Source organism: Callorhinchus milii, unplaced genomic scaffold (assembly GCF_018977255.1).
Source record: "Callorhinchus milii isolate IMCB2004 unplaced genomic scaffold, IMCB_Cmil_1.0 Scaffold54, whole genome shotgun sequence".
NCBI classification, from domain to species: domain Eukaryota; kingdom Metazoa; phylum Chordata; class Chondrichthyes; order Chimaeriformes; family Callorhinchidae; genus Callorhinchus; species Callorhinchus milii.
In genome coordinates this window covers 295,465-314,552 of record NW_024704795.1, presented here as the reverse complement: position 1 = coordinate 314,552, position 19,088 = coordinate 295,465, and the positions used below count along the sequence as shown (strand labels likewise).

Genomic DNA, 19,088 nt, shown 5'->3' with positions numbered 1-19,088 from the left:
CTGACTGAATGCTAACACACGCAGAAAAGTAGCTGTAACATATTTATGTATATCTGCTTTCCAGGAAAGTGAACAATTGGAGAAAGAAAATGCTGCCTTGAGGAAGGAAATCAAACAACTCAATGAAGATCTGAGCTATTTTGGCACAGTGCTGAAAAGCCACGAGAGCCTTTGCTCTGTAATGAGTTCCCCAGGGGCGGAGATGGGTTACCCAACTCACTCCTTCCAGCAGACACATGCCAGCATACCACGGTTACACCTGTGATTAACTACAGCGGCAAACTCACAACATTGATCATCGGATTAATCATTCCACAGGAAGTGAGCAGAATTATTGAGGACTGATTTGCAGCATGGCAAATACCAGTTCATGTTCCTCCATTGGCACACATGTTGCCTGAGGAGCTGATCCATGTCAACCTTTAATGCCTAACTGAGTACCCCAAACCTTCACTCGGTACTCGAATTAGACAGTAAAATAATGGAGTCCTCTGAAGACTGAGGAGCCAAAGGAGCAGATATTTGAATAATGCAATCACACTCCTGTACCTACAAGAGAAATCTGCTCATCAATGAAAACCTTTAACAACAACGACAACTTACATTTATATAGTTCCTTCATGTGGAATAGGGTCTGGGACCTTGTCTGCTTCCTGTTTCTTTGCATCACTGCGATGCACATGTTTACCTTCAGACATCCTCAAATCTTCAACCCAGGTGTGTGCCTTGCCTACTCCACTCCTGCATATTTTCGTAGAAATTCTTTTCACCCTTTTTCCTCTCTCCCCCATCCCCCCCCCGAAAAAAAATAATATGTCCTGTGTTATTATGAAGGAGCAAACTGACTTAGCCTCAACTTTGATCCATTTACCTTTTTTTATTCCTTCTCATCCTTGCCCTCCACCAGGCTTATTATTTCTCTGTATTTCCAAAGTCATTCCCACTCTGCACTGCCCACTCATTCTGATTTCAATCGTGAGATGTGAAATTTTACTTTTATTTGAACCTCATAAAACTGGTAGACCTTGAAATAGTAATAAACTAATATCCCTGGTGAATCTTCTGCTGCTTTTGTCAAGGTGCAGGTAATGAACAACAGAAGGTGGAACGAGGTTAAAGTTAAGGTTGGGCAGAGAACAATAATAGTTATGTTCTCAGACACCTTCTACAGGTTTGGTATTATTAACCTGACTTTGAAACAGTTAAACTCTACACCTACCAATCTGACTGCTTTATTAACTGCTCCTGACTGCTGGGCATCATCTGTGTCCATGTCCTTTATAAAGAAATTTGTTTAATATAATTTCTTAAAATTGTCAATAAAAGACAACATTGGGTACTTGTGCAGCTGAACAGTTTGTGTGTTTTCAGTATTTCAGGATGAACCGGAGGTGCCTCCGAGCCAGGCACAGGCTGCAATCCATGCCTCTCCTTCCCAGGACTACTCCTACCTTCAGTCTGTCTACCAACTCATCAAAAGTGTGCCCTTTCTTCTTCTGGTTGTCAGCTATGGTATGTCTCTTTGCTCTGCACCTTGGTGATTCTGTCTAGATCTCCTCCCATGTTGGATCTATATCCTAAATGGCATTAAAGTAGTAGGAACGGCTCTTGTGCTGTAATTTTTGTGATTTTATGAAATATACACAAAATGTAGTTATTTTTTGGGTCAGCTGGGTATCTGACACACAGCGATACTCATCACCATGCTTGAGTATTGTAAATCAGGTTGAAGGTTCCACACATGCATGTCGTCTACACAGAAACATTTCCGTGTATCTGGAATGGAATGCACACTCTCCCTGGAAGGACTTTCCTGCTTACCTGATTCCATAGCACAAGGTGTAGGTTGGCAAAAGTCAAGATTTGGAGATTTGAGTGTGCGATAGGGTAACTGCTGGAGTTTAATCAGTTAACGACACATAGCTTGCCATTGAGAGCCCCGTCTAGCAAGTTTCCTGCTAGTTGTTCGGCTAGGACTTGCAGGATTAATGGGAGTCGATTGGGAAGAATTCCTGCTCCCAGCTACTACTCTGCCCTTCAAATCCCTGCTGATGAGCCTAGCTGATTGGTCAGCCATCAGGAGTGCCCCGGAGTACCGCAAACTTAGGAACTGGACAACTCAGGTCACCACAGAGGGTTGAACTCAAATCCGACATTCCATTGCCAAGCATCCTTACCATTGAGTCAGAAGGTTGTGGGTTGAAGCCGCAACCAGGACTTTCAGCTTCAGTGCAGCCCTGGGCAAGAGCCACATGTCTCCTCGTTGGTGAGATGCTGTATGTGTGTGCGTGTGTGTGCGCGTGCGTGGGGTGTGACGGTCACTGTGTATTTCAGCCTGAGCTCTGCTATAGTTAGGTGCTTAGCCACTTGAGACGGAAACTGCAACTAGCAGGAAACTTGCTAGACAGGGCTCTCAATGGCAAGCTGATGTGCAAACCTTTTCTTGTCTTTCTCTGCAGGCATTAACACAGGCTCCTACTACTCTGTCTCGACCCTGCTTAACAAGATGGTACTGATCCATTATCCAGTAGGTATACCTGTTTTCCCACCTCCCCCTCCATTGCTCCTTTCTCCCTCCATTGTATTTCCCCTCCTCCTGAGAATTGTTAAATGTTTTTGTAAGTGAAAGCTGCTATATAAATAATAATTGTTCCTGTTTAAAGTTAATGAATCCCATATGGAATTCTGTTTCCAGTAATGGGGCAGGTAAATCTGTCCATAAATCCAAATTCTGTTCCAGTTAGTAAAATGTAAAAGGATTTGCAATCTAACCTCTGATGTAATTCTCAGAGATGTAATTCCCATCATGTCTCCCTGTCCAGGTCATTTGCCTACACATTGACCAGTCACAAAAGTGAGCTGTTTGCTTAGAGATCCACAGAAATTAGAACACAGGTCAAAAAATGTTCATTTGCTTCATATCCATTCGGCCCCTCAAGCCTGCTCCACCATTTAATAAGATCATGGCTGATCTTCTAACCTAATTCCATTCAGCCGCCCTATCCCCATATCCCTTAATCCCTTTAGTTTTTAAAACATCTGCTGATCTCAGTCATGAATATGTTCAAGGACTGAGCATCCACAGCCTCTGGGCTAAAGAACTCCATAAATTCACTATCCTCTGAGTGAAGAAATCGTTTCTCAACTCAGTTCTAAAAGGCTGACCTTTAATCCTGAGAGTATGACTCCCTAGTTTTAGTTTCTCCAACCAGGGCAAACAGTTTCACACTGTCTACCCTTTCAAGACCCTTAAAAATCTTATATGTTTCTATAAGATCACCTCTAATTTTTCTATATTCTAGAGAATATAGGCCTCTCCTCATAGGTCAACCTCCTCATCCCAGGAGCCAACCTAGTAAACCTATATTGTATACCTAAGGCGAGTATATCCTTTCTTAGATAAGACCAAAACTGCACACAATATTCTAGGTGCAGTCTCACCAGGGCCCTATACAATTGCAGCAAGACTTGCCTACTCTTGTATTCTAACCCCTTTGCAATAAACGCTAACATGCTATTAGCCTTTCTTATTGCTTACTGTACCTGCATATTAACTTTCATGTCTGTGCTGGTGCTCGCTCTTCTGTAGCTCTCTACTCTAATCCCATTCTTCTGTTCTTTTTCCAAACATGTCTGTGCTAATGCTCACTCCCCCACTGCAGCTCCCTACTGGTGTCACCTCGCTCTGTCGGCACTTTCACCATTGAGCCAGAAATTTATGGGTTCGAGTTGCATTTCAGGGCTTTCAGATCACAGTCTAGGTCCACTCTCTGCTGGGGGATTGGGCTGGATTGTTGGAGCTATTGTCCTTCGCAAGAAAACTTAGATTGACGTCCTATGTCTACCGGTTCAGGTGAACATTAAAATCCTGTGGCACCATTCCAAACAAAAAGGGAGTTTCTCCCAGATTCCTGAACAAAAACACTTGTTCATTTGCTTACTTGGCTGTTTGTGGGATATTGCTATGTACAAATCAGCTGCTTATTTGCCTGACTAACCCAATATAACTTGAATTTATGCAAAGGTCCTTCATGTGGGCTGGCATCCCAGAGTCCTTAAAAATGCAGTCACTACATTTATTATAAATCCTGGGAAGCGATTGAGATGTTTTGATGAAGTGATCTGATTATTACCCTTATCCCATTTCTCTCTTTTCCCCTATCCTGTTTTGTGTTGGTACTTGCCCCCACCAACTGACTCCTTGCCCCTCTCCCCTCCCAAAGAAGATGTATATTTACCAGTGGAGCTCATGGGTTATTGTGTTTGTTGTAGGGTGAGGAGGTGAATGCTGGGAGGATTGGTCTGACCATTGTGGTTGCAGGAATGGTTGGCTCCATCATCTGTGGATTCTGGCTGGACAGGACCAAAACATACAAGTAAGTTACCCCCAGGCAGCTGCTATGTACAGGTTAGCTGAGGGAAAGCAACAAAAATAACATATTACATTTGTATAGCGCCTTTCATGTCGGGAGGACGTCCCAAGGCTCTGGACAATCAGGGATTTCTCCAAGGCTTTCCCACTGAGACGAGAAGTATGGTGCAGTAGAGCTGAGTCCCTTGTTGTACCATAGGCTGGTTCAGGAAGAGGGTCCCACAAGGACCTTGACTCCCGCCAGTACTTGCCCATGTGGCTGAATATCTGGCTAATGATGGTGGAGTAGAGGGGACCAAGGACAAGCAGGAGGCAAGAGTTGGCTGAGCAAAGGGTGCGGTAGAGGAATGGGGTGGAGAGAGATTTGAGAGAGTTGCTGGTGCATGAAGTGATTTGAAGCTGAATGTGATCTGGGGTGATGTAACAGCACGGTTTCTCTCAATGTCCCAACTGACAATCTATCTCACATAAAATGAGTCATTCTGGATATTGCGGTGTACAAATTGGCTGCTGCGTTCTCCCCAAAAATACCCAATATTGCATGATTGTCAGATACACAGATACTCAGCAGACACTTTATTAGTATAGATGTTATTACTTGTGAAGCACTTTGCCACGTTTCAATGTAATATACAAATTGCTGCACACATTGCTGCACCCCGGCATGCACTACTGACCCGCACTGTCTGCATATGAACTCTTCTTTCCTCAGACAGACTACGCTGGTTGTTTACTTCTTGTCCTTTGCTGGGATGCTCGTCTTCAGCTTCACCCTGAACGTGGGGTTGATCTGGGTGGTGTTCATCACCGCTGGAATAATGGGGTGAGTAATGTGATGGGGGTTTGTATTGAGGGGCACGAGGTGGGAGAGGGGAGGGAACTAAATAGCACAAAGATGGTCTTAACAATATGAAACGTGAAACCAGAATTGGCGAGAGAGTTTTATTCCATGTTCAACCTAAGGAAAGATACTGCCAGCTTCCCTCTCAGCCCCTCCGACCAGCCCATAATTCCCACCCTGCACTTTTCTATTGGCCCAGGCTTTAGTAGCTGAATTGTGCTGGGCTATTACTGGGATTAGTGACTGCCCTGCCCTGTGCAGAGAATTTCTGTAGCAGCTTCGGCTAATGCTTCTTCCACACAACTGGCTTTTTTTTGTTGCCATTTTTAGTGACAGCATTGTACTAGTTTTGATTAGTTCACAAATAAAAGTCAAGTAGCATTTTGTTTACCGTAATACAGGGGGCAAAATCTTATATTTAATTTGGAACAATATGGTATGTGTTAGCTTCCGGGAGCCAAAGGGCCTACTTACTACTGGATAATCCTGTACACTAGTGCCACGGAGACAGAGTGGCAGTCACACACTGATCATGTTTCTTCGTGTCCCTTGAAACATACAACTTTTAAAGGGAAACTGGATAAAAAAACAGAGAAAAAATAATACTCAAGTATTTGGGGAAAAGCAGGATAAGGGGATTAAGGGGATTGTGGAGTTCTGTGGCTCAGTGGTTAGAGCACTCGCCTTGCAAGTGAGACACCTGGGTTCAATTCCAGGCAGAGGGCGAAACCTTGGGCAAGTTTTCTTACTCCACACACCTGATAATAATCCCTCCAAAACAAAACAATGATAAACTTTCAATCCATGACTATTTGTAGGACGCTGCTGTGCGCAATTGGCTGCTGCGTTTCGCCCACAAATATACAGTCAATTCACTTTACAGTCTATTCTGTGAAGTGCTTTGAGACATCGAGAAGACGTGAAAAGCGCTACATCAAATGCAAGGATTGTTATTATTATAATTATTAAAGTGCTCCAGTGGGAAAGTGAACTGCAAGGCCATCAAATAGCCTTCTGTAATGTGCTGTTCCTTGTGGGATTTGTGAATTTTCTTTCTTTCTGTTCATGAACAGGTTTTTTATGACGGGTTACCTGCCGGTCGGCTTTGAGTTTGGTGCAGAAATTACCTACCCAGAGTCTGAAGGCACATCCTCAGGTCTGCTTAACGAGGCTGCCCAGGTATAACTGCCAAACAGTGAAGCATATACACCTGTGTGCACACTCACAATTATGTATGTTTGTGTAAGGATGCTTTTCTGTACTGTATTATTTATGTAATTTCACACACACACATACTCATACATGGACAATTACCCACACACCCGTGCCTACTTACCTTGGGTCATCCTCCCGACGTGAGAGCGGCTATACAAATGTCATTTTGTATTGTACAAACACCTGCACATCCTAGCAATCAAACCACAATCTGCCGGTTTACAGTGCAGACTAATTAAATACACTCTGTAACTCTGGGCCAGAAAACAAGAGACTCAGAAATCTTGTGTATGGGAGTTTCAGAGCCTAAAAAATAATTTCAAATGACAAACTGAAATAGCACACACTAAGTACAGTGTCGCACAATTTCACTGAAGCTCAGGAACTCCAGGAGGCACTTGCTTTTATCAGCCAGCACTCTCATTGGTCTATGTGTCACCACCACCCCCCACCACTAGCGCCCCCCCGCCCTCCCCATCTGTCCCACCAACATCCACTCCTCCATCGTCTATCCTGCCAGTGTTGTGTCCCCCATCTTGCCAGTACCCTGTTCCGACTGTCTATTTGTCCATCCCAGAATGTGCAGATATTCAAGATTCTTGTGGCTCCCTGTCTGCTTCCCCCAACCCCAGGAGCTAGTGTTGTCTCTTCATTCCAGTGCCTAATGTCCACGTATACTGCCAAGTCTGCTCATCTGTTGTCTCTGCCAGTGCTGACTGTTTGGGAAAACTCTGTTTGTTTCCTCCATTCCAGGTGTTTGGGATCATGTTCACCATCAGTCAGGGTAAAATCATCGATTACCATGGGACCGTGCCAGGAAACATCTTCATCTCTGCCTTTCTCCTGGTGGGCTGCGTTCTGACAGGTCAGTGATTATACACTGTGCTGCGGGGCATGGAGGGAGGGAAGGGGGAGGGTGTAGTTGAAGATTTACTTGGGCTCTGCCTTTTGTTGGGTCAGTCTTACATTACTGCAGAGTTTGCTCCACATCTAACCACGTACTTCTATTTGTTAGACCTAATGCTGAGGGGAGAGAGGCAGGAGGTGTATGCTATTGATGCTGATTGTTATGTTACTCTATGTGTTACAGCTCTCATCAAGTCAGAGCTTCGGAGGCAGCAGGCAAACAGCAGGGATTTACAGACGACGGTGACTACATTTCTCTCTTTATTTTTTGCTTTCTCTTCATTTTCCTTCTTTTACATAAAATGTTCTAATCTTTTTGTGCCTTTTTTCCACATCTGCAGCATCAAGGCACCAAAGCCCTGGAGGACAACTCTGTTCCCCAAATCTTACATCAATCCTCACTGTGAGGATGGGGATTGTCAGCTCAGCTCCAGTTCTAACCCTCAGCAATGGAACTGCTGTCACTTCCCTTCGGGATTATTTTCTTTACATTTTCTAATCATCACTTCACCTCATGAAGCAGAATCAATGGCTCTGGTGGTGCTGCCAGCTCCTCGGGTGGGGTCAGTCAGTCAGTCTGTGCCCTCAGCGCAGTGGGTTATATGTAGGACCTGTCTCTGGTCACAAAGTTTTCAGAAGCAGCTTAGAATGTTGAGTTCAATTCTGGTTCTGAACTGCTGTCGGTGCAGTGATTTTTTTTTCTGTTCACCAAGTGTCCGACATACATATAAACCCATCACTGTGCTCAAGAGAATCCAAACCAGCCTAAGATTGCCTCACATGTATGACACCTACATGTGCAAATTCCCATGGCTGGAATACAATGCACACTCTCCCTTGAGGGATACACCTTGCTTACCAAATTCCGGAGAGTATTAGGCTTGAAGAGTCGAGACCTGATGACCCCAAAGTATGCATCAGGGTAACTGCTGGAGTCTAACCAGCTAAAACCACACAGCTTGCCATTGGAAACACTGTTTGGCCAGCTTCCTGCTGCTTGTCCAGCTAGAACCACCCTACCCATTAGGGCTTCGGCTTGCAAGGTTAACAGGTGCTGAGTGGAGCTTCCAGTGATGGCTCTGCCCCTCACGCGGTGTGCTGCAGACCCAGCTGGCTCAGCAACCGGACAACTGAGCCACAGAGACATTCTGTTGCAAAACACCTCTCCTTAGAGCCAGCTCTTCTTTAACGAAACCCTCTCACCCACCCCCAGGATAGTTGTGCAGTGGTAGAAGCTGAGGTTAGGTGTAGGCTCTTGTTCTTCCAATGTAGAGCAGCTCAGCCCTAGTGTGGAAGCTTCATCAGTGCACTGCCTGCTTAGTTCATTCAGCAGGAATCCTGTATCCCTTTCCCTCTTCAGATGCAGTACAGCATTGCAACTTCAGGTAGTTTAATATGTCAAAGCACTTTACAGGGGCCAAAGCAGGGTGAGAGATTGGGACAGCGGGGAGAAGACAGATGAAGACTGGCCCATCGATTGGTTGGGGGGAGCATGAAACAGTCACAAGTTGGTAAAAGTGAAGGAATGGTGGGGGGAGTAGGAGCACAATTCACAAAAGTGGAGTGGGCCAATGGTGCGAGACAAATTAGAACTAGGACCTTATTGATCTGTTGGGGAATAAGGAGCAAGCAGAGCTGGTGATGGTGCGAGGCAACCTCCCTTTCCACCTTTAAAGCCCACCTTAAGTCTTTTCAACTTTCCTTTGGGTTATGTTTCTCACCCACCTTAACTACCCCAATTCTGAAACGTCGTCTCAGTGTGAAAGGTGCTATATAAATGTAAAGTTGATGATACGGACTGTGAAATTTTGGGTGAGCTACAGCCCTTGGAGGGTTAAACTTTAAGGAAGCAGGTGAGGGGAGGATTGCAGAAGTCAAGTGTGGAGGTGACACAAGTGAGCAGGAGGGTTTGTGAGTTAATAAGGTGATGTTCCAGAGATGAAGGACAGTGGACTTGGTTTAGATCCGGGTATAAGTCTTAAAATGTGGTTCATCTTCCAGGTTGATATTTCTTTGCATTTACCATCCAGGCTTTGCACAGAGTGCTTCCGTATAATGTTAGCTCAGCAACTGTCAGCCCTACTTCCCTTTGTGTGACATGTCAACTGGCTAGACAGTAACTGAAAGTGTAGGGAATCCAGGACTGTCCCTGAATGGACAATATCTGACACTGAATGTTATTGGTGCAATGGCAGCACCACTGTACTGCACAGAAAAGCAGTACAATTAAATCACTATGTTTTAGCTAATTGACTCAACCTGTGATGTGAGAGGTTTTTAGCAGCAGAATCAATCCTTAATCATTATGACTGATTAGCAGGAGTTTGGGATCAGGTCCCCATACAAGGCCATCAATGATAATGTAGCAATAATCTGCTTTTATTTTTGTGGATCTCTGTCAAGTGAAGTAAATTTTGAATAAAAATCACTTGTTAGTAATCTTGTTTGGCTATCATTATCATCAGTACTGGCTTATCACATATCACTCTGCAATTACAATACTCCCAAGATTCTGTTGTGCCAGAGTATTTATTGCGTTCTGTTTCAGGGACTGAACTATAGGAAGGAAATGCAGTGGACCCTATTCCTGGTAGCTATCACTCCGGGATGCTATCCTGCGTGAAGAGCTCTACATAAGTACAAGTAGTTGTTGTTCCTGGTATCTAGGCTCCATAAAATGGGGCATATTTGTCATTAGCACTTGTGTAGGTCTCAACTGGTATCACTTCCTGCAAACATTGATGTCTGGCGCAGAAAACCAGCCAGTGTTTGGAGTAAGACAGCTGTTTTTTCATACTGCCTTTTGGATTTGTTTGGTAAGTAACAATAGGATCCACACTGCAAACAAACCGCATTATAATATGTTCTGTTGTACTAACCTAGTGTCAAGCAATGACTAGAGATTAATAATTGGGATGAAGGATTTCAGTTCTGATGAGACGCCAGGTAGTTTTGGGGAATATTCCTCAAGTTAAAGAGTTTGAGGAGTGATCTGTGTTCAATATAATGAAAGCGCTGTCAAGAGAAGAAGCTCTCTTGGGGGACCTTGGCGGTGGTGAAGGAAGGTGTCAGTCGAAGGGACTCCAGGCTGGAGCTCCAGAGAGTGGGGACATCTGTACTGCAGATGGTTGGATGGCTGGAGCTTGTGGCATGAGGGAGGCTGAGCGGACGCTATGAAGAGAGATGTAAAAATCATTGGTGAAATTGGGTTAAAAAATCAAGATTAATGTCTTCTCCCCCACTGGAGAGCTCTAACCCCATTCCCTTCTCTCTCTCTCTCCATTGTGTCTGTTGGTGCTCGCTCCCCCACTAGAGCTCTCTACTTCAGTCCTGTCCCTACCCACAGTTCAGACATAGCAGCGTAAAAAAATGACCAAATGTGAAACAAATATATTTTAGTCTTTATTATGGGGTGAGCAAGACCCTGGATAAGTGAGTGTGTAGCTCAGGGGCAATACATCTAGATCCTTTTTTTGTGTCTTACGGAACTTCCAGCTGATGATTCCTGTTTCTGCAGAAACTGTAGCCCGATCAGCATTACCAGAATAGAGAAACCTAAAGGACAGAGGCACAGAGTGTCACCCAAAGCAGCTGTGCAGTAAACCCTCCCCCCCCCCCACCCTTCCCATTGATACGTCTTGTCTCTCCAACCCCACACCCACACCCACAGTAGTCATTTTGCCCTTTCTCCTCCCCCCTCAACAACAACAAAATGACATTTACACAGTGCCTTTCACATCGGGAGAACGGCCTAAGGCGCTGGACAGTCAGAGATTTCAACCTGAACTGGGGGTTGGGATCAGGAGGGGTGGAGGGTGGGGGTAGAAGGGTGAGCGAAGGTATGGTCGAAGAGAAGGGTCTTGATGTGCCTTAAAGGAGGCTGTGGAGGGCTTGAAAGCGAGGATGAGGATTTTGAACTCTGAGGGATGGAGAGCCAGTGGAGTTGGGCGAGGATGGGGGTGATAGGGTCACGGAGCCTGGTGCATGGGCTGCAGAGTTCTGGATGATCTGCAGCCTGTGGAGGGAAGGGTTGGGGAGGCCAACAAGCAGGGAGTTGGCGTAGTCGAGTCTGGATGTGATAAATGGGTGGATGAAGGCTTTGGTGGTCTGAGGGGAGAGGCAGTGGTTGAGACGAGCGATGTTGTAGAGGTGGTGAAAGGCAGAGTAAGTCATGGCACCCAGTCTGTTCCCCCCACCACCACCCCATAGTGGTCATTCCTAGCCTCCACTTCCCGCAGCAGCACCTAATGTACCTTCAGGCTGAATGTCGTGGACCTCTCACTTACTTGCCACGAGGAGTGGGGCCAGGACGCCGATTGCAATGGGAGCTGTGCCGTAGACAAAGGCTTCTGACAGGAAGTAGCCCAGAGCTAATACAAAGGTCCATAGCGTGATGTGATATAATCTGTTGAGAAAAAACAGCAGCTCAGAACCGTCAGGTACTGGGGCAGGTACAGCCTGGGGGTGGGGTCCACACATTTCTTGTGACACGTGACACATTATAAACCTGCTCACTGCCTGAGGCTTTCTGCACTCTTCATCACTGCTGACAAGATCTCCTAATTTACTATCCACTGTAAATTTAGATATTATTCACCAACTTTAGCATCTAGATGAGCAATGAGAGGCCTAACACCGATCCCTCAGACACCAAACAAATTACTCTCAGCCAATCAGAAAAACATCCATTAATACCTGCTCTCTGCCACCAGTCCTTCAGCCAACCTCTCTCCATCTCCGCTTTCCATCTACCCATGTATCTTAATGTTGGAGACGGGTCTCTTATGTAGCATCTTATTGAATTCCTGACTAAATTAAATTAATAATAATTAATAATAATCCTTGCATTTGGATAATCCTGGAGGCGAAGAACAACCCCAGGCTACTGTTTTCCACCACAACCCGACTCCTCCGTCCCCCCCGCCACCCCGCGCAGGTCATATCCTCCAACCTTCACTGCGAGGAGATGCTGGATTTCCTTGAATCCAAGATCAAGGGAATCCGCTCCGCGGTCACTTCCCCTCCAACTTCCACCCACCACCCACCCCTTCCCTCCCACACTCCGACTCCTACCCATCCTCCCCTACACACCTTCGTACCCGTTTCCCCACCCTCTGTCACTGAACTCATCCTATCCCTAAAACCAACCACCTGCTCCCTTGACCCCATCCCCACTCCACTCCTTATCTCCCAGCTCCATTTTCTTGCCCCACACATCACTGACATCATAAACCTGTCCCTCTCCTCTGGCTCTGTCCCCATTCCATTAAAAACTGCCATCATCACGCCCACCCTGAAAAAACCCTCCCTTGATGCGTCGCAGCTATCAAGCTACCGGCCCATCTCCAACCTCCCCTTTCTCTCCAAGGTCTTGGAAAGAGTTGTCGCCTCCCAACTGCGCTCTTTCCTCTCCACCCATTCTCTTTTCGAACCCCTTCAGTCAGGTTTCCGTGCTGCCATAGCACAGAAACTGCCCTGGTCAAGGTCACCAATGATATCCTGACCATCTGTGACCAGGGCTCCCTCTGTCTCCTCGTCCTCCTCGACCTATCGGCAGCATTCGATACGGTCGACCACGCTATCCTACTCCACCGCTTGTCCTCCCACCTCAACCTTCAAGGCACTGTCCTTGAATGGTTTAGCTCTTACCTTTCCCACCGTCTTCACTTCGTCTCAACGAATGGCTTCTCCTCCACCCCCCGTACTGTCTCATGTGGTGTCCCTCAGGGCTCTGTCCTCGGTCCCCTCCTCTTCACCCTCTATATGCTCCCCCTTGGTGACATCATCCGCAAACATGGGGTTAACTTCCACATGTATGCGGATGACACCCAACTCTACCTTTCCTCCTCTACTCTCAACTCCACGACCACCGATGTCCTGACAGCTGCCTGTCCGACATCGAGTCCTGGACGAGAGACAACTTTCTTCAGCTCAACGTGCGAAAAACCGAGGCCCTCCTGATTGGCTCACGTCAGCGCCTCCGCACCTCAGGCGCTGACACCATCAGCATCCAAGGCTGCACTCTCCACCTCTCAAAGCCAGTCAGGAACCTCGGCGTTTTGTTCGACCCTGAGCTGTCCTTTCTCCCTCACATCCGCACCACAACTGGCACCGCCTTCCATCACCTCCGGAATATCGCCAGACTACGGCACTACCTCACCCCTCACGCTGCTGAAACCCTGGTTCACGCCTTTGTCACCTCAAGGCTGGACTATGGGAACTCTCTCCTCGCCGGCCTTCCCGCCACCTCCCTCCACAAGCTGCAGGTCATTCAGAACTCTGCAGCTCGTGTACTGTCCCGCACCAGGCTTCGGGACCACATCACTCCCACCCTCGCTCGCCTCCACTGGCTCCCCATCCCCCAGAGGATTGATTTCAAGATCCTCATCCTCACCTACAAGGCCATTCACGGCCTTGCTCCCTCCTACCTCTCCAACCTACTATCCCCCTACCTACCTGCCCGTACCCTCCGTTCCTCTGGCTCCGGTCTGCTCCACGTCCCCCGCCCCAACCGCCCTACCATCGGTGGCCGGGCCTTCAGCCTCTCAGCCCCGAGGCTCTGGAACTCCATCCCCCAGTGCCTTCGCCGCTTCCTCCCTTTCCTCCTTCAAGGCCGGTCTCAAAACCTTTCTCTTTGACCGTGCCTTCAGCTCCCCTCTCGACTCTCTTCCTCCTCCTCGCTCCCTCCCTTCCCTCCCCTCACCCTGACCATTTCCCCCCTCCTCTATCCCTCCCTTCCCTCCCCTCACCCTGACCATTTCCCCCCTGCTCGGGTCATGACCCAAATGTGCAGCGCCTTGGGACGTCCTCCTGACGTGAAAGGCGCTCTATAAATGGAATCTTGTTGTTGTTGTTGTTGCATTTGATAACATCTTTTAGACATCTCAAAGAGCCTCACAGATACTGTAAATAATAATATTAATCCTGGCATTTGATACAGCGCCAGGGCCGCTGCTGTGCGCAATTGGCTGCCGCCTTTCACCCACAAAGTATACAGTCAATTCACTTTATATCCTGTGAAGCACTTTGAGGCATCTCTAAGGCGTGATAAGTCCTGTAGCTCAGTGGTTAGAGCACTCACTTTGCAAGTGAGAAACCTGAGTTCAATTCCAGGCAGAGGGCCAAACCTTGGGCAAGTTTCCTTACTCCACACAGAGCCTAATAATAATCCCTCCAAAACCAAAAACAATAATAAATTGGTCATTTTCAATCCACGACTGTTTGTGGGACATTGCTGTGCGCAATTGGCTGCCGCGTTCGCCCACAAATATACAGTCAATTCACTTTACAGTGTGTTCTGTGAAGCGCTTTGGGACGTCCTCCCGACGTGAAAAGCGCTATATCAAATGCAAGGAATGTTATTATTATTATTATTATTATTACATACTAGGTAAACAGGTGTGTGGAGTAAGCAAACTTGCTAAAGGTTTAAAATCTAAATAAATGACTTCATTGCAAATCAGAATTTGCTATGAGGGGAGAGCCTACTCAGCTGATAGTGCTCTGATTTCTGAATCAGATGATTCAGTCTCGTGATAGAAGAAATGAAAACTGTAATACCAGCTGGCACTCCAGTACACCTGGAGCGCTGCATTGTCAGAGGGGCCGTCCTTCAAATGGTCCTTAAACCAAGGTCCCCGTCTGCTTGTTCAGGTGGACTTTAAAGAATCCATGACACTATTCAAAAAGTGAATCGATTTTTTGCTGATGTCCTCGGCAACAATCCATTTTGAGAGAAAGCATAAGAAGAGGCAATATACGTGGAGTCCTGTAGTTCAGTGGTTAGAGCACTTGCTTTGCAAGCGAGAGACCTGAGTTCAATTCCAGGCAGAGGGCGAAACCTTGGGCAAGTTTCCTTACTCCACACAGAGCCTAATAATAATCTCTCCAAAACAAAACAATGATAAACTTTCAATCCATGACTATTTGTGGGACATTGCTGTGCGCAATTGGCTGCCGCATTCGCCCACAAATATACAGTCAATTCACTTTACAGTGTGTTCTGTGAAGCGCTTTGGGACGTCCTCCCGACGTGAAAAGCGCTATATCAAATGCAAGGATTATTATTATTATTATTATACGCTGATGGTACAATCTTAAAGGGGGTGAAGGAACAGAGAGACCTGGGGGGTTCGTATAAGTAAATGTTTGAAGGTGGCAGGACAGGTAGATAAAGCTGTTAAAAAAGCATCCGGGATACTAAGTCATTCACCTCCCAGCTGTTTGTGAAACTTCCCTATGTGTACATTAGGTGCCTTGTTCACCTACAACTATAGGCAGCCGAGACTGTGAGGCTGTGCTGATGTGGGATTTGAACCCACAACCTTCTGATCCAGATGCAACTAAATGAGGCTGATGGATGGACAGATCTGAGCCTGGGTAACAGCTGTAAAACTTACGTGGTATTGTGAATATCCATCGCACAGCTGCAGCGAATGATGGAGGCGAGAAGAACCCAGGTGCCAAACGTCCGGGCCTGCAGCCCATTCACTGTACAGGGAAGAAACACACAGCATTACACAGGCTCCTTCTACCCTGTCCATCCAACAACAACAAATTACATTTATATAGAGCGGTTCATGTCGGGAGGACCTCCCCTTTTTTGGGGGGGAAGCACTCCAGCGACAGTACTCGTTAGAGACAGAGTAACACTTCCTCTACATGTTTTTTGAATTAGACAACTGGATGTGTTAGGCCATCACAGTGCTTAAGAGTATTCAAACTTGACAGAAGTCCTAAATGTACCCATGGAAATTTCCGTCTGATCGTGTTTTGATGAAGTAATGGATGAAGGTAGTGCAGTTGATGTATGGATGTAAGCAAAATTGAAGCTCAGGAATTAAGGGGACAGTGGCAGCGAATACAGAACTGGCGGGGAGAAAGCAGAACGTGGTGGTGAACCATTGTTTTTTTGACTGGAGGGAAGTGTGCAGTGGTGTTTCCCAGGGGTCAGTATTGTGACCACTGCTGTTTTTGATCTATGTAAACAATAATAATAATCTTTGCATTTCAAATAGCGCTTTTCTTCTCGACGTCTCAAAGTGCTTCACAGAATATACTGTAAAGTGAATTGACTGTATATTTGTGGGCAAATGACTGGACTTGGGGATAGGGAGTACAATTTCCAAGTTTGCAAATGATACAAAGCTGGGAATAGTAGTAAACGGTGCAATGCAGTGCCTGAAAGGCTGGTGGAAGCGATTCAATAACAACTTTTAAAAGAGAAGTAGACAATTATTTGGGGAGGACAAGTTTGCAGGGCTGTGGGGAGAGCGCGGGGGAATGGGATTGATTTCAAAGAGCCGGCACAGACACGATGGGCCAAATGGTCTCCTTCTGTGCTGTATAATTCTGTAATTCTATCATATAGAATGTAATAATAATAATAATCCTTGCATTTGATATAGTGCTTTTCACGTCGGGAGGATGTCCCAAAGCGCTTCACAGAACACACTGTAAAGTGAATTGACTGTATATTTGTGGGCGAACGCGCCATCAATTGCGCACAGCAATGTCCCACAAACAGTCGTAGATTGAAAATGACCAATTTATTATTGTTTTGGGTTTTTTGGAGGGATTATTATTAGGCTGTGTGTGGAGTAAGGAAACTTGCCCAAGGTTTCGCCCTCTGCCTGGAATTGAACTCGGGTCTCTCGCTTGGAAAGCGAGTGTTCTAACCACTGAGCTACAGGACTCCACAAATGTACACACTCTTCCTGAATGGATGCACCTTGTTTTCCTAATTACAAAGAATGTTAGGAACAGATTGAGAAATCTTGACAACCCCAGAGTGTCTGTTGGGTTTTTGTGGAGTTTAATCAGATAAAACTCCATTGAAAGCACTGTCTGGCATTTACATAGCGCTCTTCACATGGGGGCTGTGTCTTGGAGCACTTAATAGTTGCGGAGGTTCACGTCAAGCTGGGGAGAGGGAGGAGGTGACCGTAGGTCAAAGAGGAAGGTCTTCAGATGTGATCCAAAGATCTGATATGAAGATGGGAAAGGAGGAGTCTCACAGGCTGAGTGAGAGAGTGAGCATAGTGGCTGAAAGCATGGCCACTGTCAGTGGAGTGGATGAGGGATGTGTAGAAGGCAGGAGGGAAGTCAGAGCCACAGATGAGAAGATGCTGATGGGAGGATGACTACTATCTTGTCAACATTTAGCTGCAGGACGTTGGTGTACTGAGGCAAAGAGAGGGCCAAAGATATGCCACAGGTGACCTGGTGGGATCATGAGGAGAAGCCATTTGATGAGCCATAATGGTGTTGGTTGCAGTAGAATTAGAACCTGGAGTGTAATCTCACTGAGGTGGATGAGGGAGGAGAAGCGGTCGAAGAAAATGGCATGATCAACAGTGTCCAAAGCAACAGAGAAGTCCAGGAGGACAAAGGAGGCAGATCAAATCCAGATCGCAGAGAGAGAGGTCATTTGTGACTTTCCAGAGCGCTGGCTCAGTGCTGTGGGCAGCATAGAAACTGGACTGAAGTGAGTGGAGAGGTGTGAGCGAGTTTAGTGACAATGCAATGCACTCCAATGCTGGTCTCTGTAGGTGTACTATTCACAAGTCTAACTCATCCAAATCTCTGCTACCCGCACCCTCACCCACACCAAATCTGCACCCATCACCCCAGTCCTCCCTCACTTTATACATGTAATTTGCTGCTGTCATTGCAGTCACTCTGCTGTCTCTGCGCTAGTCACTTTGTGTTGGGCAGTGCTGCCAATCTGGTGCGTACCCAGTGCTGGTTGGCCAGTGTAGATTTTCTCTGACAAGAAGCTGTGATCTCTAAAGCTCTGTATTGTGTTTCCAATGCCGATGACAGCCACCATGACAAGCCAACTGCGAAGCACATTCAGAAAACGACTCATCCTGGGGGAAAGAGACAAGATCTTGCACAAATACCACTGGGCACATTCCAACCTTCGTATTCCAACCTCCCTGAGTAGCAACACGGCAGAACTGGGACTTGTAAGGGCAGGACCTGCTCCCTCTTCAACACCACCCCCCACCTGTACCGTACACCCTTCCCCCCACCCCAGCACCCCCCCTACCTCATCCACAGATGCATTGCAGGCCCACGCACCCCCCACTCCATGCCAGAGTGCATTGATCCCTCCCCCCCACTCCATGCACGGGGGCATTGGAGTCCCTTCTCCACCCTCACTCTATGCACAAATACAGTGCAGCTCCCCCACCCCTTCACCACACACACATGCTCAGGGGCATTGCAGACCCCCCGCATTTCATGTACGAGCGCATTGCAGCACCCGCACACTTCATGCACATGTATATTGCACCTGCCTCCCTCCCACTCCATGCACGAGTGCAGTGCAGCCCCCCCCACCCCATTCCATGCACGAGTGTAGTGCAGCACCCCCCCCCACCCCATTCCATGCACGGGTGCACTGCAGCCCCCCCCCCCAACTCCATGCAAGGATGCATCGGAGCCCTCTCCCCCACACATGCACACTCCATGCACGAGGGCATCGCAGACCCCCCCCCCCCCCATTTCATGCACGAGTACATTGCAGCCCCACACCCCCATGCACGGGTGCTTTTGCAGCAGCTTCTCACCTGTCAATCTCCGGGTCACGCGGCGCCGCACCTCCCGCCCTCAACGAACCTATTGACCAATGGGAAGCCAGCGGCTGCTGAGTGACGCAGTTTCAACCAATGGGCGCGGGAGGCTGGGGGTTCAGGGAAGGCTCTCTGATTGGTCGTGGCTCGGCGGACCTTTGACCCAAAGCGGGGA

General features: G+C 47.2%; 2 protein-coding genes across 3 annotated transcripts in view; one reads left to right on the top strand and one right to left on the bottom strand.

The window, feature by feature from the left end:
• flvcr2a (FLVCR heme transporter 2a) overlaps positions 1-9,773 on the top strand; it is a 10,076-nt gene extending 303 nt beyond the window's left edge. The window contains exons 2-9 of the mRNA XM_042345480.1: positions 1,372-1,512; positions 2,460-2,527; positions 4,273-4,376; positions 5,085-5,195; positions 6,287-6,392; positions 7,182-7,293; positions 7,519-7,577; positions 7,676-9,773. Coding sequence (XP_042201414.1) covers positions 1,372-1,512; positions 2,460-2,527; positions 4,273-4,376; positions 5,085-5,195; positions 6,287-6,392; positions 7,182-7,293; positions 7,519-7,577; positions 7,676-7,741 — 767 coding nt within the window. The 3' untranslated portion in view covers positions 7,742-9,773. The remainder of the gene's footprint in view (positions 1-1,371; positions 1,513-2,459; positions 2,528-4,272; positions 4,377-5,084; positions 5,196-6,286; positions 6,393-7,181; positions 7,294-7,518; positions 7,578-7,675) is intronic.
• A 950-nt stretch (positions 9,774-10,723) lies between these two features.
• erg28 (ergosterol biosynthesis 28 homolog) lies at positions 10,724-18,959 on the bottom strand. 2 transcript variants are annotated; one of them, XM_007910549.1, is made up of 5 exons: positions 18,911-18,959; positions 18,072-18,205; positions 15,734-15,824; positions 11,621-11,739; positions 10,724-10,889 (listed from the first exon to the last, which is right to left on the bottom strand). In XM_007910549.1, exons 2-5 carry the CDS (start codon positions 18,202-18,204, stop codon positions 10,795-10,797), a joined length of 438 nt encoding a protein of 145 aa, XP_007908740.1. In that variant the 5' UTR covers position 18,205; positions 18,911-18,959; the 3' UTR covers positions 10,724-10,794. The 2 variants fall into 2 exon arrangements, with proteins under 2 accessions (XP_007908740.1, XP_007908739.1); XM_007910548.1 differs by lacking the exon at positions 18,911-18,959 and adding an exon at positions 18,861-18,910.
• Between the last annotated feature and the right edge of the window lie 129 nt (positions 18,960-19,088).